The sequence below is a fragment of the Tachypleus tridentatus genome, unplaced genomic scaffold, assembly GCF_004210375.1.
Source record: "Tachypleus tridentatus isolate NWPU-2018 unplaced genomic scaffold, ASM421037v1 Hic_cluster_2, whole genome shotgun sequence".
Taxonomy (NCBI): domain Eukaryota; kingdom Metazoa; phylum Arthropoda; class Merostomata; order Xiphosura; family Limulidae; genus Tachypleus; species Tachypleus tridentatus.
This window is the reverse complement of record NW_027467782.1, coordinates 11,361,162-11,388,190: the sequence shown is the minus strand read 5'-3', so window position 1 is coordinate 11,388,190 and position 27,029 is coordinate 11,361,162. Positions and strand designations below refer to the sequence as shown.

Below are 27,029 nucleotides of genomic sequence, written 5' to 3'. Positions count from 1 at the left end.
ACAAGACGTTAAAACTCCCACCAAGCAAACGATAAGAGAAACGTATAAATTTGAAACAAAAAACAAAAAAGACAGTGTTTAGTCTCTGAATATTTCACAATGTTGACGTACATTAACACATAAACATATTATCTGCTCACCTGACTGTTTATGCCCAGGACTACCAGCATGAAGAAGAATACAGTTGCCCATAGAGGTGAATTATGCAACTGTGAAACAACTTCAGAGTAGGTGATGAATGCCAACCCTGGACCTGAAGAAAATACATCATGTTAGATTATATCTAAACGAGGACCGTGTTTGTACTCTGAAAATAACACAGCAGGTCACTGTCTGATAATACTTAGTGTATATTAAGATGTTGATACACTGTAACTTAACAATAGACGTTTCATTTTAAATGTTTTAGAACCAAGATTAAAAAATATATATTTATAAAGTTGGTTCTGAAATATTCTGTTACACGTTGATTTTGTACAGAAACAGAATTTTTAGTGTTTATATAAACAACTGAAGCACTAGAAGACTGAATTATCTTACCGGACTTTACAACGTCAGCAACTTCAGTCCCGTTACCTTTCAAGTAGGCCATGTGTCTGAGGACGGAAAATACAACACTACCAGCAAATATACTGGTAGCAGGGTTAATAAGACAAAGAATATATCCGTCTCTAGAAATAAAGATAGAGAAACAATTATGAATGTGTGCAAAGTGTACAATAATATCCATGGAAACAGAAACACTGAAACAATAAGGAATACAGAGTATAGATAATTATTACATTATTGAACATTTTTGTGCAAATCATTGTTAAATAATTAAATTAAAACATAAGAAAACATTTCTTAAGAGTTTGTTTGTTACCGGAAGAAGTTGTGGCTAAACTTGTTGTAACTTCCAAGAGTTACGACGGAACCGAAACCAACACCAAAGGTGAAAAACACTTGCGTTTCTGCTGTCACCCAGACCTAATAACATTAATACAATAAATTAATACTGATTACAAAGAGTTCACTTCTTTAAATTTAACACTAATTTAGTTTCGTTTCGTTTTGATTAAAGAATTATTAACTAGTATTAAAGCTTGATAGCAAATAAACGAAAAAATTCGCTTGACAGTTACTGATTAACAATGACACTGTTTTCACTAAAGACGTAAATTACAGTTACATTAGATGGGAAGTTTTATTTGTTGCCCAGTCTGGTTGTTAGTGTTTGTCTTCTGCGTCAAGGGCATTAAAATGTACGGTTAATCCTACTATTCGTTGGTAAAAGAATATGCCATTGGTTCTGTCCAACAACCTTTAACATCTAACATTAATATTTACTGGTGTTTATATCGTATATGAATGTAATAATGATAACATTGGAATATTAATATCATAACAATAACACTTAAATCTCAATATAATAACAATAACATTTATATATGAATATAATGACAATAACATTTATATATGAATGTAATAACAAATACATTTGTATATGAATGTAATAGCAATAACATTTATATATGAATATAATGACAATAACATTTATATATGAATGTAATAGCAATAACATATATGAATATAATGACAATAACATTTATATATGAGTGTAATAGCAATAACATTTATATATGAATACAATAACAATAACATAAGTAAATGAATATAATAACAATAACATTAGTATATGAATGTAATAACAATAACATTAGTATATGAATATAATAACAATAACATTAGTATGTGAATATAATAACAATAACATTAGTATATGAATATAATAACAATAACATTAGTATGTGAATGTAATAACAATATCATAAACGAACCTTGGGATCCAAAAGTTTGTCAAATTGTGGACTAATGTAAAAAAGTAGTCCATCTCCAGCGCCCTCTAACGTCACTCCACGAATAAAAAGAACGATTAGAATGGCGTATGGAGTGACTGCTGACACCTCAATAATCTGCAAACAATGAACAAATAATAAAGTAAAACAGTCCGATGATATGAAATAATTAATGCCAGAAACATTAAAGATTATTGGATTAAATAAAAGGTGATGTTTTCTTATGATTACTGTAATTGTGTTTTATCGTTAGGCGATGTTTTCTTATAATTACTGTAATGGTGTTTTATGTCATTAGGTGATGTTTTCTTATGATTACTGTAATGGTGTTTTATGTCATTAGGTGATGTTTCCTTATAATTACTGTAATGGTGTTTTATGTCATTAGGTGATATTTTCTTATGAATACTGTCATGGTGTTTTATGTCATTAGGTGATGTTTCCTTATGGTTATTGTAATGGTGTTTTATGTCATTAGGTGATCTTTCCTTGTGATTACTGTAATGGTGTTTTATGTCATTAGATGATCTCTCCTAATGATTACTGTAATGGTGTTTCATGTCATTAGGTGATGTTTCCTTATGATTACTGTAATGGCGTTTGATGTCATTAAGTGATGTTTCCTTATGATTACTGTAATGGCGTTTGATGTCATTAAGTGATCTTTCCTTGTGATTACTGTAATGTTTTTTGTTACTATGTGATCTGTTCTTGTAATTACAAAAATGGTGTTTTATGTCATTAGGTGATGTTTCCTTATGGTTACTGTAACACTGTTTTATGCAATCTTTCCTTTCTTTCCAAGTTTTATTTTAGTTTAAATCTTACCTTGCCACTTCTCAGTAGACCTTTCCAGATGACGAAATAAACCACAAACCAGGCAAGTAACAAACACAAACTCAGTTCCACGTTCTCACCTCCCAAGTCATGTAATCCCGAAGTAATCTGTAATGTTCGACGCCTTCAAAAGAGTAATAAATACTGTTTTATTGAAATGTACTATTAAACCAATTTCAGTTAAGATTTCATAATTTTTAATTTTTGAGTATTAAATGATAAAACTGTCTACTATGGTATTGTAAGTACCTTTCAAGCCAATAATAGAAACAAGGAAGGTTATTTAAAAACCAATTATACCTAGAAATATATGTCCTAAAATTTATCTTACAAAATTAACAATAACAAGGTTAACTGGGTCACAAGGTACATGGTGCATCATAACTGGCACATGAGGTGTCCATTATTATTACAGTCATTGTTAGTTGAGTCTATTCCAAGATGTAGCTGCAGTAAGCATCATCTGTTTTGAACAGAATTTTGCACACTAATCTCATATTGTGAAAAGAAAGGGAAACAAATGCAATGGTAGTTTGTGAGAATAGTGACTCACATGCAAAATAATTTTGAAACACTATTTCTAAACTTCCCTAATTAAAACATGTGTACCTTTGGAGGAAGTGTACTTCCCCTAGAACAATTACCTTTTTACGTATAATGACTTTGAATGATGTGCTTGTATTTTAACCAACTTCTACAAAATATACGTATAACAAACATTATAACAGAATTAAAATTAAACAGTTATTTTGAATTATCAATCTTATTTCTAAACCATGAGTCACAACAAATAATGTAAGTGGCCATTGCATTATGTTGTCAGATAAAATCCAGACACTGATGTCAGACTAGTCATCAGGTATGTAAAATCATTTAAGGGTTAGAATTTGAGTGCTTAGAAACGTAATATCTCAACTCCTACTGCCTTTCATAGGGCTGCAGCCAATTGTGAGAAGGCAGTTATGCTTAATATTCAGATACAACCTTAAAAGCATCCTAAAAATTCTAAAAGTTAAAACTTCCAACCTCCACTCTTTTATTTAAAAATGATATTAAACTTAATTTAATCAAATTTAATATTAAACTTTTAATAGAAAGATGTTTAAATTTAAAATTTAACAATTATTTTACAAATATTTAAATTTTCTATCATTTATATAAAAAAACTTCTATTATTATTAATTTTAGCTGTTAACATATTTATTAAAAGAAGTATCTTACATTCTCATACAAATTATCAAAAGTAATCATTTTTTTATATTTTTACATTGTTAGTAGCTATTAAGCACAAAGTTACACATTGAGATATCTGTTACTTGCATTATAAGTCTTCAGACAAACCATTATGCCACTTGGAAGCCACCTTTACTTTTTTTTTTTTTTTTTTTTACTATTACGAGTATTTATTTCAATTAAAATTCTAATACAAATAATTTTATTTAAAATCAGTAGTTTTGTTTTGAAAATCATTGTATAATTCATAAGAATAAAAGTTTCTTCTTCAAAATATTTTCCTCTTTTATTAGTAGATTTACATTGTATAATTTTCCAAGATAGTTATTTTGACATCAGTAAATGAATGTTTGTTAATGGAATCTATTTCAATAGAATTGGAAAGATCTTTATTACTCTGAGATTTTCCTAGATTGAAACTTAAATGTAAAGGATTAGTTGTTTGTTCTACACACTTAAACCACATATATTATAAGTTAGTAAATAAATTATATTATCATTTTACACAGTGGTATATCTTAAAATCCATTGTGGCTGGACAAGTTAAACATCTTAGACTATCGACAATATATATTTCATAAATTAAAGTAGAAAATATAAATTACCGGTAAACTGTTAAGTGGACTAAAAACCAGTGTACAAATGTGGAAAATGAATAAAAATAAAATTGTGTTGATAGAAAATAGTTATTTAATTGTACTCCCATTGTAATATATATATATACATAGAAAACAATATTTTGAGAACACTAGATCCAAATACGACTCATTTATTGATCGAAAATAACAGATTCATCTGAAAAATAAAAAAATTAAACCTACTCCCAGAATTTGGTTACAGGTGATTTTGCTTCGGTGGCTGTAATTTTGAGATTCGTGATGTTGGTTCCCTCTTTCATACAGTATTTTGTGTTCTACAAATTACCACACGATTCCCAAGGCAGTTGTGGCGTCATTGAGAACACGAAGTAGAATAAAGTCCAAGCTATTATCACCACGTGGTAGATATTAGAGAGACAAATGATGACCATTGAAGCAAATCCAATTCCTAGTAAAAGTATAGATTTCATAATATAAGAACTGTTGACATATTTGAGACACAAGTATGAGTTATATATATCCGGAAAAGGTGAAAAATACTAAGGCGCTAGAAGTAAACAACAATAGCTACCTTTACAGATAGAAATCAAATTCCAGAACCCGATACCACCAATGCTGAGGTACTAACCAATGGCCACTTCCAGGAAGAATAGAGGAGCAGCACACAAGACTAAACAGATGAGGTAGGGAAACAAAAATGCCCCTAAATAACAAACAACAACATATAATCTATCAGAACCATCGATTTAACATTTAGTAAGGTAAAGGTTTCATGTATATTATGTTGGATTAAACCACAAGACACATACCTCCACCATTTTCATAACACAAGTATGGAAATCGCCATACGTTGCCAAGACTGACAGCGTAGCTTATGCAGCTGAAAATAAAGCCCAGTTTTCCTACCCATTCCCCACGTTCTGGTTCGTTCTTTTATCTGACTTTCTTACCGACTGGTCATCAGTTGTTGTGATATTTTCACCCCTTTTCTACACTGACGATTTCTGATTTTTCATTTTGGGAGCCATTTCTTGAATAAAGTCACAAATTTTCTACATTTTAATAAAAATTGAAACTGTAAAAAAACAAGAGCATAATAATGTATTGTATTTACTAAAAAATATTACATGAAGATAAACGTAATTATTATAAGAAATAATTAATTAATAGATTTTATTTGTATCACAGTTAGTACTTAAGAATGCTAACATAGTATTGGTGATATTAAATATGTATATATATATCATCAGAGAAATTACGTACAACTATACTGATGGAGGCATTACTTAATATCATATAGAGGTATCTATATTTTATCAGAAATATTACTTATGCAGAATTATATATTATTATAAATATACGTAACTAATGCCAATAATAATGCAATAATTCACAGCCGTCGGCCAAGATACACCACTGATATACATTGTGTAATATTTATCAAAACATAAAAATATCCAAAAAATCACGAAAAATGTGTGACGTAACTAAAACTAACATTTAACCTAATAGATAACACTAAATTAACACCCTTTGGTATTTACTACCCGACTCTGCACGGCAATTATAAGCGGTATACTTCCAAGATGTTTAACGTACGCTAATAGGTCGTACTGGCTTTGTCGCACCAATCAGTATTGACACAGTCACTGTGGTCAACCATAGCTGTATCTTATGTAAATGACATCTTCTGTCACTGCGTTTATAAAATTGCAGTAATTATATATTTGTAATTGATGAGATTCAAACACTTGTAAACTGAACACTATTTTTAATGATTCACTGAAGACTAGTTTATCTCTGGTAAATGCGTTACTGCTGTATATACCTCTATATCACCAGATATAGAGAAGTCGGTTTTTTAAATTGATAATGATCAAATTTTTATTTCCTTTCATAGTGAGGTGTTGAAGCAGAGGCATGGGTAGAAATAGGCACGTTCCCAGATTCTATTTGACCGTGCCCGTAATTCCTAGTTGGCGTCTTGAAAAATAAAAATTGAAAATCATGATCGACAAATTGAAACGTCAAAAATTTCTGAAGATACATATGGGTCCGTTCTAGAAATCTTCTAGACACCTAGTGATACCTGTCCAGTCTATCCATTAGTTAGTCTGATTAGTTAATATAAATGTCACAACCTAATTCATTATTGAGTCTGATCAGTTAATATAATAGTCCCATCCTATCTATTAGGGTCTGATTGATCAATATAATGACACAAACCTATCCAATTGTGAGTCTGATCAGTTAACATAATAGTCCTGATATATTACTGAGTAATTAGTTACCATAACAGTCCTGATGTATTGCTAAGTATTTCTAATCAGTTAACATAATAGTTCTGATCTATCCCTAAATCAGCGGGAGCTTCACGCAATTGTACAGATTGCGTAATGTTGTCAAATATGCATATCATTTAGTAGTTGGCGCGACCTGTGATACTAATCTTATTAGAATCGACGTGTTTTGTAACATCATGAAAATATGAAAGTTGTATGTTCATATTGTATGTTGCGTCAGTTAAATGGCGCAGATAACCTGGTTATTTTTATGATGAAACAGAAGTCTTATAAATGTATGGAAAATAAACAAGTACTTCGTAGGAAAGACCAAAGGTGGTGAGGTAAGAAAGAAACCCGCGAAGTACAAACTAACAATATCAAATCAGAGATCTAACTTGGAATGAATTCATAAAATACAAACGACTTTTGTATACTCTCGTGATATTATACCTCAGTGTCATATTCTTGTAATTAAACATTAGTGGACAATGTTTGTATGTGAAATGATTGGTAAAACCGCAAACGTATTTCTAATTTTGAACAACTTTTTTATGCTGTGTTATGATTATGTTGAGAATTTTAAGAATAACTAAAGAGGTTGATACTTTATTTTAACAATAAAGGGGTGGTAGTTAGTGTTTATAAGGGTGAATCCAATTCTTAATGTATTAGTTCAAGCGCCGATATTTGAAAGTGTAAGAGCTTTGTTTGTTTGTTTTGTTTTTGAATTTCGCACAAAGCTACTTGAGGGCTATCTGTGCTACCCGTCCCTTATTTAGCAGTGTAAGACGAGAGGGAAGACAACTAGTCATCACCACCCACCGCCAACTCTTGGGCTACTCTTTTACCAACGAATAGTGGGATTGACCGTCACATTATAACGCCCCCACAGCTGAAAGGGCGAGCATGTTTGGCGCGACCTTCAGTATTACGAGTCGCACGCCTTAACACGCTTGGTCATGCCGGGCCGTATAATGCTAATTTCTAACATATCACTGGATACATGTGACTTACTTTTGATAAGGGTAAAGGTAACTCATAAATGAAAAGCTACGTTTAGGGTCGATAAAGATAAATCTGAATTGAAACGTAATGACGAGGCAAGCGAATTTTTGTAGTTAATCTGATCCTTGATGAAGACTTGGAGAAAACTGATATTTAGTGTTGATAGTGGTTAGATTGGTTTGTAACATACTAAGAGGTTGAGTTTGAAGGTTTATAAAGGAGGGAACTCATTTTTAATATGTATAAGATGTCGCTTAACAATTTTACTAAGAGATAAGATGTTTCTTTAGGTGCTGATGGTACAACTAGAAGCTTTAGAAACTGAGACACTTAAAACAAAAACATACAGAATACTAGTAAAGAATTCAGGTTTCAAAGTGAAGACGTAAGTCATCCTTTTTACTATTTTGAGCTACAGCACACGAACGATATTCACGTCACAAAGGTTCTCATGCCACGTGTGGCATTGAACTTTTCTTTCACGTGGAAACAGACTCAGCTAGTTCACAATTTACTGTACACATATGTGAAATCAGATAGACCGACGGATAACGCTGAGGAAGGTCTAAGAAAGCGTTTTAAGCCAAATAGTTAACTTTATGCTCGAGGTAAACTGTCTGACGGTGGAAACAATAAACAAAAACAAACAAGTACACGAGAAGAGTTCAAGATAGAACTAAACATCGACCAACTGCTCGAAGCAACACAAATTGTTTGAACTCAACAATAATACTGTGAGCGAAACTAACAGCGAATCATTCAGGTATTTATTAGCGCCTTCTAGTGATAAAGTCCGATTTTCTGTAAATATTTATCTATGCACATTTCGAGAAGTTGCATTTATAATGGTTACTTTATATAACTGCTTTAAGGTATTCACGTATTTCAACAGAGTACAGTGCGATAATAATTATAAAACTATGACAGTCCGTCTATGTCAATAACAGATTTTTTTTTTACTTTGTTATAAATTGGTCTTTTACAATACAGGAGTGTGTATGTGTTTTCCTATAGCAAAGCTACATCGTGCTATCTGCTGTGTCCACCTAGTGGAATCGAACCTCTTATTTTAGCGTTGTAAGTCTAAAGACTTACTGCTGTCCCAGATGGGGGATTATACATACATTATTCAGATACAAATATAAGATAGATACAAAATAAAAATGTTTATTTTATAGTAGAATGAACCATCCTCACACTTAGAGTTGAAAGTCAAGAATGGACATCACTCTTATTAATATTTAACAATTCATTGCGTAAACAGTGTACTGTATGTTAAGTAATTGTGTGCAACATACTGTAAGCCTTATTAGTATCAAATAATACATGATGTTAAAAGTGTATTATGCGTGAATTATTCTTGTCAAAGTATAAACCTTATTCATATCTAATAATACACGGTGTTAACAATGTGCTGTGTTAAGTAATCTTGTAAAAAATACTATAAACCTAGTAATATTTAATAATACATCGTGTTAACAGTGTGCTACGTGTTCACTATTCTTGTGAAACATGCTATAAATCTTTTTAATATATAGAAATAGATGCTGCTAAAAATGTGCTATCTAACCTATAAACAGAAATATTAAGTTATAAAATACACGATTTAAATCTGTGATAGTTTATTAATTTTTAAGCAGTACTGTCAATGACGAAAGTATAAATTTGACTACAGAAGCTATGAATAAAACCAAACATGAAAGTCGTCAAGGGCAATATAAAGTACGCGTAAAAACGTTTAATCCAGTTTATTTTAGTAGAGTCAGACTGTACAGTTATTTCTGGTCAAATGCCAAGGACTGCTGGCCAAGATTAATTTATCGATTTTTTCCTTGGTACTCAGTGTCTTAAGGCCATTGACTACAGAGTTTAATAGTTTCTTGTCTATGACAAAAACTCGTTTAATTCGCATGATTTTCATTAAAAAGTGATTTTAAAGAGCTTTGGAAAAATGCTTTTTGATTAAAAATTATTAGAGAAAGATAGTTAGAAATATTATATCCTAACGATATTAAGTAAGGAATAATGTTATTAATATCATAATTATATATCGTTATCCTTGACCCTTCTCTTTCTGGGGCGAAGGTATTACAATCGGGTCCGTGTGTGTGTATCTGTATTTTTCTAAAACTAATAGAAAGATAAAACAAGCTGACAAATCAGTTTGGGACAGCCCCTCTTAAATTTAATCACATAAAAATCAAGATCAAGATTCTGGATAACTTCGAAGTTGTTGTTTTTTTTAATAATTGGAAGATAGGATATTTTTGCAACTTGGGGTTAATAACTTTGTGAAGTGTGATCGAATTTATGGCTGAGAATCATCATCACACTACAAGTGATGCATGATTATGGATTTTAGAAGGATTTTCTGAGTTTTCAAAATCCCGGAAAGGGATGGGGGAGTGCAATTTCTTTAATTGCTATTCTTTTAATTTAGGCTCTACGCTAGTACAGCGGTATGTCTCCGGATTTACAACGCTAAAATCAGGTGTTCGTTTGCCGTCGGTGGGCTCAGCAGATCGCCCGATGTGATTTTGCTATAGGAAAACACACATTTTAATTTAGTTTACAAAAATACATTATAATATACCTTTAAATGTCTATAAATGCATTAGTTCTAACTGTTGTCTTTCCCCAAGTGACTCTGCGGTATGTCTGGTAGATTATAACGTAGAAAACCGAGGTTCGATATCCGCTTGGACACTGTGTAGTTTTGTATGCTTAATAGCAAATAAATATAATTACTTGTAGATTTAGAATTTAGCTATCTGCAGGTCGTTACATGTATCTCACGTGCGTCATGACACAGTTTCCTAATTCCCTGCGATGTCTGTCCACAATTTCATTCTTTATCAAAGAGGTATTGCATCTGCTAAAGTAGACTTACGTCTGGGTATAAACAATCTATCAGGAGAACTTAGTAGTATCCCTGTTGGAAACTTTCTTTGTAGAGACGTAATAAAGAGAAGTAAGCTATCTTACAGGGACTAAATCTTCAGAACACAAGTACTTAAAAACCGAAAATTGGAATACGTGTGGAGCAACTTCCGAAATAATTTCTAAGAAAACCAATGTGATAAGTGGAATGGAAAAAAACAAATTTATTGTAGAATTAGAAGCACGTGATGATATTATACTTACAGCGATAATGATATGATCTGATATGCACGAGAACCTATGCATCACACTCTATTGATACTAAAGAACTGTTAATTTGTTTGTTTGTTTTGAATTTTGCGCAAAGCTACGCGAGGGCTATCTGTGCTAGCCGTTTCTAATTTAGCAGTGTAAGGCTAGAGGGAAAGCAACTAATCATCACCACCCACCGCCATCTCTTGGGCTACTCTTTTAACAATGAATAGTGGGATTGACCGTCACATTATGACATATCCGCAGCTGAAAGGGCAAGCATGTTTGATGTCGACCGAGATTCGAACTCGTGACCCTCAGATTACGAGTCGAATGCCTTAACCATCTGGCTATGTCGGGCCGACTAACGAATCAGAAGAGGTGAAAAATGTATCAATAGAAAAAACACGTATTATCAAACAAATCAAAATAATTATTTTTTATTCGAGGATGGTCACGTAAAAAACAGTATTTAAGAATATTTTGGATGTTCGCGCCCGCGTCGCGCTAAACATGCTCGCCCTCCCAACCGTGGGGGTGTATAATGTGACGGTCAATCCCACTATTCGTTGGTAAAAAAGTAGCCCAAGAGTTGGCGGTGGGTGGTGATGACTAGCTGCCTTCCCTCTAGTCTTACACTGCTAAATTAGGGACGGCTAGCACAGATAGCCCTCGAGTAGCTTTGTGCGAAATTCCAAAAACAAACAAACAAACAGAATATTTTGGTATGTTTCGGACTATAAACAATTTAAAATTGTAAGTCACAGTTTGAAATTGCATATACTATGACAGTTTCCTTAGGATATCTATTCCTTGCTCATAAGGCAAATAAATGAATAGGAAAACAAAACTCGGTCATAATATCCTTACGTATTTAGAAGTTAATTAAGTTAATGGCCATTTTGGCCAACTGACCACTGAACACAGATACATATATATATATATACTAGCCACTGATGAATGTGTGTGTGTGTTTTAACATTCATCCCCCAGCGTATGTTAACTGCAATTCGCCCGACAGTATACATGGTTTGTATCAAATACAACAGCCCTGAAACAGGACACACTTTTAAGTTCATATGAATTTTTCGTTTAATAAGTTAATATGAATAAACTTCTGTATACCAGAGACTATTATGTGTGTGTGTGTATATATATATTTATATATGTTTATGGCTTAAACATTTATGGTTATAATATATATATAATTGTTTATACAAAAGGCTGCATACATATGTTTTTGTCTATACCACAAACCTTTTGGTCTTTATATATGCAAAAACGTTTTCGAACACTGCAAGTCAAATAAACACAACATAACCATAGAAAACACTCAAATACTAAATAAAGAAACAAACATAAACAAACGTAAAATTAAAGAAGCCTTACTTATACAACAATTTAAACCCAAAATAAACCAATATAAAGGAACGCCTTTATACCTATATTAATATAATAAAATAAATAAAATTATATATTCAAACATCTAATACCGCCCTCTACATTTCGACACACAGTTACACAACCCCTTTCAAACATGTGGTCAGCTTCCGGTCAGTTACCTCTTTCTTTGTGAACCTGACGATGACCGAAGAAGGTCGAAACGTTGTTCGCTCTTCTATGTAAAATATTTTCTCAACCCAAATGGGTTATAGATTAGCAAAGGTTATCTGCTGCCATCTACCGGCAAATATGCAAATTTCCCGTGTTCACAACTTCATTCAGCTGTCTGTCACGTCACCCTAAGGATGAAGGTCGTTGTTTACGACATTGGTAACTACATTGACCATTTTCGTGTTCATTGATTCGTGTTCTCCTTGGTGTATTTAGTAAATCCCCAAACTAATATTGCTATAATACCAATGTAATTCATTTTTTACAAATAATAGTATGCTAAGGAAATTTATGATGCGTTTATGTTCAAATAAATTGTTAATGTTATTGATTATTAAATAAATATAATTGTTACTGTACTTCATTCTGAGTTCTGTGACTTCAGTATCAGTTTGTAATATTTTTAGAAGTGTTCCTACTTTTTAATAGGGCCCGGCATGGCCAGGTGGTGGAGACACTCGACTCGTAATTCGAGGGGAGCGATTTCAAATCCCCTTCACACCAAACATGCTCGCCCTTTCAGACATGGGGCGTTATAATGTGACGGTTTATTCCACTATTCGTTGGTAAAATAGTTGGTGGTGGGTGGTGATGACTAGTTGACTTCCATTTAGTCTTACACTGCTAAATTAGGAACGGTTAGCGCAGATAGCTTTCATGTGGCTTTGCGCGAAATTAAAAAAAAACTACTTTTGATTTATACCTCAAATTGATGTGATAGAAAAGTTTGTAGTCTGAAGAATAAAACCATACATGCGATAAACTCCAACATTTGCTATTAAAAACTAACTTAGAATAAACCTGAATCTAGTTTCAAACTATTCTAACTAAACGCTTCATAACTCGTGCATTCTATGAAACTTATTACTTCTTACGAAGGTTGGTAACATTATTCTGCCTTTCATTATTTTCTTCTCTTATAATAGCTTTTATACTCAGCGATATAATATTTACAAATCAGGGGTTCGATTCCCCTTGGTAGACTCAGCAGATAGCCCGATGTGGCTTTGCTATAAGGTAACACACACACAATATTTACAAAAGAGCGAACAAGAAGTAAATATTATATTAAATGTAACATCAGAAAAATAAGGAAAAGATTAAAATATGATAGTGCAAACAAGAATCTGCATAATGTTATTCATATTTAAAACAACTATAGACGAAAATAAGTTAAGTATCTGGTTAATCTTAAATCTTAATTAGAAATTAATAAAAGTGCCTTAGGCATCGGTTCACTTTACTTACCGTGATGTTATGGTTTTGAAATACTTCTCTTTCGCTGTTTTTATATATAGATGTGGTATAAATATTTAAATACGCCAGCTTATAACCCTATGAAATATGTTTCGTAGATAACTTGGTTAGCTAGCTCAACTTAGACAAGGACCCGGCATGGCCAGGTGGCTAAGGCACTCGACTCGTATTCCGAAGGTCGCAGGTTTGAGTCCCCATCACATCTAACATGCTCGCCATTTTCAGCCGTGGGGGTGTTATATTGTGACGGTCAATCTCACTATTCGTTAGTAAAAGAGTAACCCAAGAGTTGGCAGTGGGTGGTAATGACTAGCTGCCTCCTTTCTACTCTTACACTACTAAATTGGGAGGGCCTGGCATGGCCTAGCGCGTAAGGCGTGCGACTCGTAATCCGAGGGTCGCGGGGTCGCGCCAAAACATGCTCGCCCTCCCAGCCGTGGGGGCGCTATAATGTGACGGTCAATCCCATTATTCGTTGGTAAAAGAGTAGCCCAAGAGTTGGCGGTGGGTGGTGATGACTAGCTGCCTTCCCTGTAGTCTTACACTGGTAAATTATGGACGGCTAGCACAGATAGCCCTCGAGTAGCTTTGTGCGAAATTCCAAAACAAACTAGCTAAAGATAATTGTTAAAGAATCCAAAATTGTATAAAGGATATAAAATAAACAATCTCGCTCTTTCTTTTATTGTTATATTCCCAATGACCTCATTATTTTATAATCTGTTTTGTTAAACATAACAACAAATTAATTTAAATGATTAAGTACTTGTGTCTTTAAACTAAAAACTGAAAACCTATAAAAAAAACAGTGGAAATAAGTCCTATTTCAAGGTATGTTTTGTCTCTCTTCTTGATTCAAAATAACGAAGTAATACATTTTCTGACAATTCATGGTTACCATATAAACATCGAATGAACCAACACTATTGATGATTGTACACACCGACTCATACTGATCAAGCTTGAGTTCGATAAACGATTAAACCTTTTAAAAAATGTTCCAGATTTCGCTTTATTAAAGGCTCAAGAAGTTAATTTTGAAAAAAAGATTGTATCATTTCTTTCTGTGTAAATGTTACACAGCACTCTATATGTTTGCCTTAGGCCTGCACTCTTAACATTAACCATATTAACCACAAAAGATATTTCAACCCCTACATGAAAAGTATGATGAATTGTTGTTGTTTTTTTGACATACTGATCACATATGTTTACAAAATGGAACTATTTTCCATACAGTGAATGTTATGTAGCTGTAGTACTTATAAGACAGTGCAAGAAAGAAATATTACAAACAAAGTCTGGTGTTATACCACTGCAAGTTTCTTGTTGATGATAACCTATACTCATCGTTTCAAGTAAAATTTGAGTTTACCACAAAACTTTGTTTTATTTATAAACATACATATATAAGTAGCGGTGGGTGGTGATGACTAGTTGCCTTCTCTCTAGTCTTACACTGCTAAATTAAGGACGGCCAGCACACATAGCCCTCGAGTAGCTTTGCGCGTAATTCAAAAAACAAACAAACAATCTAGCTGAGTATCCACGAGCGCAAATGACGTCGGATTCTAAACATTTATATTAGATACATACAAAATAGGCCCACTTTTGTATGCAAATTGTATTAAATAGGCTATGTTGATATTGAATTATACCAAATACGTTTGCTTGGGAAATACTTTGATATAATAAAATGTATTCATTGGGCATTTAATGCCCTGGAGGTTTCGGTGCTGGACTCTCAATCCGAAACGCTATGTCAATCAAAACTCACGCTATCAGCTTTTGGGGTGTTACAAAATTATGGTCAACTCTGTCATTAGTCGGTAGGTAGCCTGTGAGTTGACCATAAGCATAAAACAGTTTGTTTTAACATTTGTAATTTTTACATTTGTTGAAAGACAAAAGTTCGATAATTTATTTATTATTCCAGCATTATCTGAAGAGGAGAAATCCAATAAATGTTTAAATATAACATAAAAGTTCATTTGTTAATATTTGTAGTACTATAACAAATGTTATGAAAATAATAAAACTGTACAGTGCTTATCAAACAAAAATAAATAATACATACTCGGCGATGGATTAATCCAAAAGAAAGAGAGAAACATTTAGGCTAATTTTAGGTCTAATTTACCCTTCAAATAATATTATTAACTCTTGAAACACACAAATTACCCTACAGTGTTTACGTTTTATCGAACTTTTCTCACATAACGTTATGGTTAAGGGGAAATGTGGGTTTTCATTTAGCAAAACCACTTGCGGCTATCTGTTAATTCTACCAAGTTGAATCGAACCCATGATTGTAGCGTTGGAAATCTGTAGACTTATCTCTGTACTAGCGAGAGACTGATGGTTAAGCTAATACTCGCTGATTGAATGCTGATCTTGGTGGAAGAAGCTTGCATTTTATAAATCTAACAACATATATTTATGGTATGAATGCGTTTTCCAAAACGTTTTCATTATAATGTATTATTGTCATAATACATTAGTATTAGGCCTATTGTAGATTTTGTCACTTCACTATTTATCATGTCTCTTAAGGTTTGTAAAATTATTATACACTATTCTTCAAAATCCCTAAGGTTCTAGGTTTTAAAAAAAAATATAGTTAATAATATAGTAGGCTTCCAGTTAATGTTTCATGATAAGAATAACTGAAGAAACATTTTTGTTTTTGACCAACGTCCCCAAGAAATATAGGAATTTGACTCTAAACCGTCAGAAGAGGCTTATCCCCACTCTTACGTTTTATGTAAGTCATTATCTGTTGTTGAATATTGTTATGTTGAAATTGAATATTTTCATTTTATCATCATTCAAGCAGTTCTTATAAGACGGGATTGTTGGAAACCTTCGTTCAATGTCGACAACAACACCAACCTTGAGCAAATCTCCTGGTGATGTACAAGTATTTATACCCTGTTTTGAATATGTTTACTATTTATCTCTACCATAAATTCTTGGTGACATTTAATTAAACATTTGGAATGTACCAAGCTTACAAGAATAAATTTTGGATATTGAAATTTTTATTTAATATTGCCTTGAGTGATAGAAAATTATTTTTAATCTATGTTGTTTAAATACCCTTAAACAAAGGGTTTTTATTTTAAAATCATGGTAACAATCTATATATCCGATCATCTTTTCTCAGTTTCGAGAATCCACGGCTGAAACGTAGAGAGTTGCAAGTGAAAATGACGTATAAAATTGACCCAGTCTTAGGTCCATAAAAACGAGAAAATTACCAACATTTCCTCAAAGCACGTGACCGAATGGAGAGGCTATATGTTCTACAGTAAGTGACACATATTCAATGAAAATGTGTATTGACAGCAAAGTTCACACCTTTCATCATTCTATTGCCGTTAATATGTTTAAGATTTGATATAAGTCGCAAACCTATGTTCTTGTAATATATGCTGGGTGAAAGTTACAGTGGTAATGATAAGGTACTATGTCTGTATGCACTGCATGCCAAATAAGGTATGATTTCACCAAGACAACACATTCAGCCCACGTTTAAATGAACACGAGAGGCCCTTTATAACATGTATTCACAAATTGAAATTAATTTGCAGACATCTTCCGTGAACTTCTGTATTAATGAACTGTTAAAATGAACTCTCGAAAGTCGTTATCTGTAGATGTTTGATAAATATTGAAAGAAAGATAAAGTGGAAAAGGGATAACTTTGTGTATTAGAAAGTGCGCTGCATAGAAACAGCGACTTATGAATGACACCACCAGTAGTTAAAGAAGAGGCAGTATCTAGACATTCATCCTTGTGTAGTTACCATAGATTGTGTATTACGTTTATACTCATATAAGAAATGAATATATATTTATTTCACGCCCTAACAACCAGAAACAGCCTCGAGGGAAAAATTGTACCACTGAATTAAAATAATGTGGAAAATAAACATTCATTTGTATTTCCAAACATTAAAAACTTCATATTAATATCAATCAACATCTTTTTAATTTATTCCATTTTGTACATCTAAATGAAAGTTATGAATTTTTATTTTAGTTTTAAAGTACAGTTCCAACGCAATTAGTAATGGTTGTGAATATATTTATTTATATGAGTGTTACATGGCACCCTTAGCCACAAAGCAGGAAAAGCACAATAATTTAAAATAAAATTGAAACAATTTGCTCTTCTAACTTGAGTAAAAACGCATTTTTATTGATTTTAGCCAATCGTTCTTTCACAATCTCGGTTACCGTGATGTATACCATTGCCACTACTTACCTTCCAAATGCCATAGTTTACTGATGAAAACGCGTCATGTAAGTTTTCAATTATTTCTAACTGTTTAAATCACAGAGGGATTTATTTCAGTAAGGATATGATTTTAGGTATAAACTGAGAAGTACAAGCTCAACTGATGATACGATATTAGAAGAAAAGATGTTTGTGAACAATTTCTGTAGCAACTATAGAACTTTTTTAATTTTGAAAAGAATGATTTATCATTTTGTATGTTATTTGAATTACGAGGCTGAATTATGATAAGAGAATACATATTATTTTATGGAACAAGATAATGTATGGTTAGATAAGTCATTTCACTTTCGAACAAACGAAGTTTCTTATTGCCATCAAGGCCTTTCCTTTCTTAAAACCCTGTATGTCCTGAATAGCACAGTGCAGAGGCAAACCGTGTACTTCGTTTTTCGAATCAAAACAAAAACAAAATTTGTAGTTTGAAAAATATACAATAATCGGAACGTTTTTAAAACGATTTAGGAATAAATAAAATCAGTATTTTAAATCTACAACAAAAACAAGCATATTTAATTGTTTCTTAAAATAAGTACAGTGAAATGTTTTGAAAATTTCATAGTTAAGAATCTATGTTAATATCACATATATACGTTGGTATAAAATTAAGGTAGAAGGTTTGCTTAAGTTAAATATCTTACAGAAAGTAATTATTTACAACATAACTATTATATTTAATAGTTTTATAGAATTCAATAAACCACACAAGTACGTCTAATAGACACACCAGGGTCTTGAAGAAGTATTTAAATAATTTAAGTAGTTAATTCTCCTTATCACAATCCAAAGATTATCTACAACTTCAACGAGGGGGAGGAAATTAACGCTCAGTGACTCCTCTTCGTCTCTTTAGATATACATAAACAGTTTTATACATCTAATGTCTTTTGTCCATAATATTAAGAAGCGAAAACTCTCACGCCCACTGTTTTTTGTTGTACTATAATCCTATGTAAGTTAGGAAAACATCTGTGAGATTTACATTCATATATATATAAATTATGAGGTATCATCACAATAATTAAATTAATAAATGTTAATTTCTCTGGTAACTTGATAACTTCATGATTCGTGTTTGGAATAGTTTTGAAGTTTGCTTCTGTGGATATCATGCTAATATTATTGATAAAGGAATGTAGTGGTACATATAAGTGCACACAAAAATTTTTACAGAAACAGGTGTGATACGCATATGTCAATAACTATACTTACCTTGTTACCTAAACTGCTAGTACCTTTCGCCTCAAAGTAATTATGACTTTGAGCAAACGTCTTAATTTCAATTTCACCAAAGAAAAAACTGAAAGGATCATGACGACCCAAGTATAAAGTCGAAACGTTGCATGGTCTTTTATATATATATATACGTATTCTTTAAATAATAACTATTTTGTATTTAATGGAAAAACTGTAAATGTTTGTCGAGATTATGGGAAGATTACGATGAGAAGGTTATATTACATTAATATATTAATTTAGTTATATTAGGCATTTTTACTTGAACCCGAGTCAGCAACTTCTTACTTGTAAAATTTAAGGTATATTTTTACCGGCTAATTCCTTCTAGAGAATTTTGTAAAATACAAATCATTTTGTTTTTACCTTCTTTATTAAGAAGTATTAATAAGATTTGTTTGTTTTGTGTTTACTTCCACTTAATTTAATATCGATAATTTCTTGTGTAAACTTTTCTCACTATTCGAATTATTGTTCTTTTTCGAATTTCCGTGACGTTGCAAGACAGAAACAAGCCTTATTAGTTAACGAGAAACTCATAAGGAACATTTTGAAACGAAACAATAATATATATGAACATAATGTAACGTTGACAGAGCAACAAGAAGTAACCAATGCCACAGTTTACACTGATGATGATAATGTTTTTATTAACGGTCAGGTTTGAGAAGTACTTGGTGTTGCTGACACAGTTGTAACTGTTTCATTATTTCAAGTACAAGAATACATAACGGAAAATCATATTAAGGACAAATTAATCGAACAAGGTTGCACTCTAAAACGCCCGATTGTGTGGAAACGTATTAATGGTATCTATACAGGTATGTACGCATTCAGTTACCAACAGGTGTATCATCTCTACGGTAGACAGACAGATCTAGGTAGGAATTTTGGTTAAATTATTATTTCGTTCTGGTCGAACGAAAATAACCAGGGCGGTCAGAAACTATTATTTCTCTTCACCACCGTAGGTTATCAAATAAGGCTTATAGATCCAGTTAAAAAGGCTGCATTCTATCAGATAAAACACAATGATCAGGTAAAAGTGTCTAATAGATGTATGGCCGATGATCATTTGTACAGCAGGTGTCCTAAACGTAAATATCAGAAATGTGGAGAGATCAGACATTTTTCGCGAGATTGCACTAACGATAATAATCAACTTACTAATATCGAAAAAGAAAAGCTTCCTGAATTCACCGACACCCCCATTGCGTCCGGAGTAGAAGTGGACTCGCCTGTTTTAATCACTCAAGTTACCAACGTACAATCGTATGTTGAGAACACCAGACAAGAAAAACCGTTGGAGAGTGTTCCCGCCACTGTTACAGAATCAGAAGATAATGTTATGAACTATACTACCAGTAGTGGGCTCATGCTTGATAATGGGTTTAATAATGTCCATATTGTAACCCACACCTGAAACAAAGAATAAAGTAAAAACTACTTTGGGTGTCTCAGTTTATTTATACACCAGTTTGAACCACTGGTCTCAAGTTTCATAGCTGTAAAACTTTGATAACAACTGTTATAACAGACAAAACCTACTTCTACCACTCAGGGGAAACCCTTGCATCTTAACCAGTCTTAATAATCTAAAAATATAGTTACAATATTATTTTCTAGTGCAACTATTTGCAAAGTCACCTGCTAAATATGTACTAGTCATCCCTAATTAAACAACAAAAGACACCTAGTCATCACCACCCACCACCAAGTCTCGGGTTACTCTCTTACCAACAAATAATGAGATTGATCATCACAATACAAGTCCCCTACAGCTGATTGGGAGAGCAAAGTTAAAAGATCTTATGAGATAGGATCTGTAGTTTCATTTAGTTCTATTTCATAACTTTTTGTAATGGTGGATGTTAGGAGTTTTAACATGTAGAAATGTTTGGGTGGTTTAATTTCAAATTCAAGAAAATTAAGAGTAACTGCCTTCCCACAACTGCCCTATGAAAACAAGTGTTCATTATTCAAAACATATTTACACTTTATTTACACCATATTAAACCCTATTGTTAATATCCATTAAACACTAATGTTATTCCAATACAATGTTAGTGTTTTAAGTTTAAAACTTATAATATATTAAAAATCATGCATCAGATAATTTTCACATTCACATGTTTAAGATATTTATTACATTAACACCACAGGTGTAGGCTGATTACAATTTTGGTAGGTATATTGATTTATTACAAGACCAAGAAATAAATTTTGTTTAAATTTCATGCACATGTAAAATTACATCCACAAATACTTGATTAAAACTTTATATATATAAATTAGTGTTTAGATGAGAAATCTACACAATAAACAAAAGTATATTATACAAAATTGAAACTTTACTTGCGTCAAGTAGAAATATTAACACTAACTAAAAGACTTCTCTAAATTAGTAATTTGGTGTTTAGATCTTGATAAAATATGCAAAAATTCTTTCAAGTTAGAACTGTTTAATTAAGTGTACACATTTAAAACTAACCAATGTTGTACTATCCGAAAATATTTTGAATAAATGGTTGAATATTATAAATCAAACACATAATACCTCACTGTTGATAGCATCATTGCAACGCAAATGTTATTGGTTTTCATAAAAACCTTTGTTATCACCAACATCATATCTTGTTAAATTTTCCTGCAGACTGTGTATAAATACCAGAAGATGGGGTACCTCCTCATCTGCAAAATCCAAATGTCTTTGTGAGATTGCATCATCATAAATGTTCTAAAAGACAAAGCAAATGGAAATGTAATGTAATAACAAACATCATAAAATATAACCGAAGTCCATTTTCCTTATTGTCTATCTAACTTTCAATATAAAACCTCTATCAATAATTCAGCCATCCAAGATATTTCAAAAAGTAAAATTTGCTGACATCATTCCCTTGTTTCATATTAATGTGCAAGATATAAAGACACATTTTTAAAACATCTATGAAAGAGTAAAACAGATTCACTGATTGATTGATTGACACTATATGCCACTTTGAACATAATTTTGGTTAACAGAGGCTGTAATTTAGTGGTAACATAAAAACGTTGCAACAATAAATGATAAAAAAAACCCAGCAATCTTTGGATTTTCAAAAAAAAAAAAAATTTAGTATATTCTTTCACTCCTTTTCTGTGCTATAATTTTCCAAAATATGAAAAGACATATCTAAAGGAATTCATGAATCATAGGAAGTAACATCTGGAAAGTTGCAAAAACATAAATAAAACACTTATAAAAACAAGAATTTGTTGCACATCCTATCAATATCAAGACTGACCTGGAACTGTCAATGCATAAAAGATGATACATGAATCATTTTGGATATTGAAAATCAAAACTTGTTGTGTATCATTCATTAAATATATCCTGTCAACAATATAAATAGATACATTCTGTATTATTTGTGAGCTAGTGCTGATAATATACTCAGGGTAGAAAGGTTGGATAAGGACTAACCCTACAGTTTGCATAATTTCATTGTACTAGAACATTTTTATACTGTTGTTATTTTAAAAGACACATTGTAAATCACAGTTACCACAAAGTTGTGGAACAAGAGGTTTTATAGAAAATTTAAAAATAACAATACCTTTACAACTTTAATTACCATTTTTGATGACTATCTTTTCTCTTTTTTTTTCCAACTAATTCCTCCAGCTTTACTTACAATGTCACATTAGAACCTGGTAATAAACAAATACAGATAAATTGATTTTACCACAAGTTACTGCATTAGCAAATTAAATCTTCCATTTTAATAACCTTCATTTATTTATATTATACAACTGGCATGTTTATCAAACAATTATTCAATGAATGGGTTTATCTGTTAACAAAATTGGTATATTAAATCTCAATAAGTTTATACTAAATGCCTTAATAACACTTTCTTAACATATAAAATTATATACAATTAGAAGATGTTTCACAGATAATATTCAATTCTACAAAAATGTTTTACATATATACATTTAAATTTTCTCTCAAATGCTCTTCAACCTTTTTCATCAGACACATGTTTATCATTCACATTTTTTATAGCCTCATCACGACTGTTTCTCATGTAGAAAACTTACAAAGTACCTTAATTACTATTTTCTAGAATAAAATTTCAAGTTAAAATTCACATTAACTTTATATAATTGTTTTCAAACTGATAAATGTTCACACTTTTTCAAATACACTTTAGAAAATGAACTGTATTTCAAAATATTGTTTACCCATGAAACTTATTAGAAGCCTATACAACTTCAAATTGCGGGTTTTTATGTAATGTATTATAGACTTTTATTAGTGCTTGAATTGATTGGAAAATTCTAGTTTTCAAGATATTTCTTTTGTGCTGTTCATTAATTGATTGAAATACCTTGCAAAACTTCCTTGATCAAAACAAGAGAATCTTCCTGGTTTCAGTGATGTTTGCCTCTGTGCTCTTCTAGAGTGGTACTCTCTCAATAACATGTGATTTAAATTGTCCACCAATCCATTTTCTATTTAGTTGCTCTACATGCTTATCAAAAGCCCCCTCATTTATCGGAAAAGAGGAAAGAGCTGGTTTCCTTCCAACTTGCCAAACTCTAAAGTTTTAAGTTTGAAAGCTGAGGAGGACTCTGGGGATGTTTTTCATACTTTCCCCTACCTTGCAGTCCCCATTATTTGATTTAATTTACAAAAAGAGAAACTCTAGAAGCAAATAAAGATAAGCCTGTTTACTCTATTAAGATAGGATAAATTCATTTCAAATGAAGATAATATCCAGAAGCAAGATGTACATTTTTTCAGGAATATATTGAAATGATAATAACATAACAGTCTTAAAAACAAACAAACAGTAACAACCTTAACTTCTTCTCTACAGTCATAAGAAAACTCATCTTTCAATCACTTCATTTTCTTTCTGATTAATTTTTTTAGACTAAGAAAGAAATTAAATTTTATTATAGTAACCCATGATTTTTATCCATCTTTATGTGGTAAGCACTTATATTTTGTTACAGTTTTCCCACCAATGGCCTGACAGTACGAATTAAATTAAAAAGTCTTGGATATCTTTTCATATAAAATATTATACATTCAGTTACCAGATTATTAAATATATTTTTCTGTCCATTATTCAGAGTCATATGTACTGCTGGTAGAGTAATGATAACAAATTCAAAGATTGTGACCCATATATTAGTAAATCACTTAACAGTTTACCATGTACATAAAATAAATATCCCAGTGTTAGAAAATGTATAATAATCTACGTTTATTTCAAAATTTGTAACATCCAGCAGCACATACTTTTTCCCAGGAAATAAACAGAAAGCAAGAAATTTTAATGTTTAATTTGTATATATTTACAAGTTTTTCTCTTGAATAACAACAACAATCTTACATGAAAATGAGCATAACACATGTTTACATTTTAACACTTCACAGATCATTCTTTTCTGCTAAAGAACAATCATTTTTCTGGTTAGTATTAAATCACATTCTAAATTTCAGATGTTTTGTTTATCTCAACTTATTGATTGTATTTCACACATAAACCTACTTACATCATCACAAAGTACAATAAAAGTATTATTCTTAAATCCGTTCAAAACGTAATTTTCTTCAATCTCTTATAATTACAAGTTTTCCACACAAAGGTCAAAGTTGTCTTTGTTGAAAACACAAAAAAGCAAGGATATATTCTTTCAACTGATACATTGTACTTTATAATTGTAATGATTCATATAGTTGCAAACTCTTTAACCTAAAGATGACCTAAAAAGGTCACAACGTTGTTCTCTACTTCTATAGTTTTAATACCCATACCAACTGTATTGAGATAGAATTTTACAAACGATTTATACAGTCCACACTTAATTCAAAAAATAACTATAGCAATGATGCTGCATTAAACCGTGTTATAGAGAAAAAAGATTTAGCCTGAATCGTTTAGGGTTAGAATATAAAATGCTAATTTACTTACGTACATACTGCTTCGAGGTTTTTGAATTATTTTAACATCAAAGCATTTTTGCGATATAAGTTTAAAGTGCCTGATAACACTTTCTGATGTCATAAAAGTTGGAAATAATAAAATCCTTTTGTTATAGACATTTGTTTTATCAGATTTGAACCCTTTCTCGCATTACTTTTCATGTCTTGCGATCTCTTGTACTGTTTTGATTACGTCACACAGATAAATTGTTGTAGACACGTGAGCGAATATTGATTCAAAAATATGAAAAATTCTGGAAAACCGTTAATAAACTAAGTTACGAGTGAAACCTCCATCTCATTTATACTGAGATTCACAGTGAAAACAAGTTTGCGAGATTAATATTGATAAATATCATTTTAATATTTTACACATCAGAACCTTACTATATTTTCAAATACCTGAATAATATTTCAATTATATTAGGTGAGAAAAAATTTAATTTTTCATGTTTTGTGATAAAATTCGTTATTACCACCATTGGCCAAATTAATGTAAAGCCTAAATCTTGTTAGGTTTAGATTAATTTGTAAGTGCTGAGTTTTCTTGTGAAAATATAATTACGAAATATAATTAAGTTAATATTAATGAGATTAATTTATTCATTGTAGAATACTAATAATTTTATATACATGTGTGTGTATATACATATGCATGTATGTTTAGAATATAACCTCTTGTGTTGAAATGACACGTTTCCCATTTTAACCAAAGTATATATCAAATCTAGTGAAAACCGATGATGGTGTTCTATTGTGTTTATGTATGTTTTCTTACATCAAAGCCACATGAGCTATTTGCGATGTACACTGAGGGAAATCCAACCCGTTACTTTAGCTTTGCAAATCCTAATATTTAACACTCTTCTACCGCGGAAATGATGTTATCGCCTCGGAAAAGTTTAAAATTTAAAAATTTAAAACATTAAAGTGTTTTTCTTATCAATCCTAATCAATAATATGGGCCATAATGTGTTTCCAATTCGTAGACAAATTATTTTAGGAAATAAATAAGATTCTATGAATTTTCGTTATTGTTTAAACTAACGAAGGCCCGGCATGATCAGGTATTCGGGTTCGAATCTCCGTCGCACCTAACATACTCGCCCTCCTAGCCTTGGGGACGTTATATTGTAACGGTCAATCGCACTATTCGTTGGTAAAAGAGTAGCCCAAGAGTTGGCGGTGGGTAGCAATGACTACTTGCCTTCCCTCTAGCCTTACACTGCTAAATTAGGGACGGCTAGCACAAATAGCCCTCGAGTAGCTTTGTGCGAAATTAAAATGCGCGCGCATGTGCTTATTTTCCTATATGCGAGGACTGGTGGGTAAATTGCAACATTCTCGCGCAAGTGTTAATTTTGTAGTTGAGCGTGCAGGTGTTAATTCTGTGGAAGCTCGCATAGATGCTTATTCTGTTAAATGTTAGCGAAGTTAATTAATTGATAAATGCCATATCAAGTATTGAATATCTTAGATGCGCGCACAGGTTCTTATTTTGTTATTTTTGCCAGAAATTATTAAATTGGCAGACATACTCGCAGGTGTTGTACTTCTTAGATGAGCGCGCAGGTGCTTATTTTTGGACATGCGTCCAGGAGTTTATCAAAGTATATGAGCACGACAAATACTAAGCTTGTAGACACGCGTGCAGATGTTTATTTTCGTAAATGGGCACACTAATGTGTAAATTGGTACATGCAGGTT

At 31.8% G+C, this 27,029-nt stretch overlaps 1 protein-coding gene and 3 long non-coding RNA genes across 7 annotated transcripts in view; 1 reads left to right on the top strand and 3 right to left on the bottom strand.

Moving 5' to 3' along the window:
* Positions 1-128: 128 nt before the first annotated feature.
* Positions 129-3,047, bottom strand: LOC143243283 (sodium- and chloride-dependent GABA transporter 1-like). The gene is made up of 6 exons (XM_076487135.1): positions 3,007-3,047; positions 2,667-2,799; positions 1,821-1,955; positions 866-969; positions 541-671; positions 129-253 (listed from the first exon to the last, which is right to left on the bottom strand). The coding sequence occupies exons 1-6, from the start codon at positions 3,045-3,047 to the stop codon at positions 129-131; spliced, it is 669 nt and encodes a 222-aa protein (XP_076343250.1).
* Positions 3,048-4,809: 1,762 nt separating this feature from the next.
* LOC143243413 (uncharacterized) overlaps positions 4,810-27,029 on the bottom strand; it is a 140,576-nt gene continuing 118,356 nt past the window's right edge. Inside the window, exon 3 of the long non-coding RNA XR_013024487.1 lies at positions 4,810-5,177. This is a non-coding gene — a long non-coding RNA (uncharacterized LOC143243413). The remainder of the gene's footprint in view (positions 5,178-27,029) is intronic.
* On the top strand, positions 8,410-18,599 carry LOC143243041 (uncharacterized). The gene is made up of 4 exons (XR_013023794.1): positions 8,410-8,560; positions 16,634-16,720; positions 16,967-17,110; positions 18,015-18,599. It is a non-coding gene; the product is annotated as an uncharacterized LOC143243041 (long non-coding RNA).
* On the bottom strand, positions 20,696-25,631 carry LOC143243415 (uncharacterized). 4 transcript variants are annotated; one of them, XR_013024507.1, is made up of 4 exons: positions 25,312-25,571; positions 22,939-23,032; positions 21,897-22,076; positions 20,696-20,758 (listed from the first exon to the last, which is right to left on the bottom strand). It is a non-coding gene; the product is annotated as an uncharacterized LOC143243415 (long non-coding RNA). The 4 variants fall into 4 exon arrangements; XR_013024510.1 differs by lacking the exon at positions 20,696-20,758 and having other exon boundaries at positions 21,464-22,030; positions 25,312-25,631; XR_013024506.1 differs by lacking the exon at positions 20,696-20,758 and having other exon boundaries at positions 21,464-22,076; positions 25,312-25,508.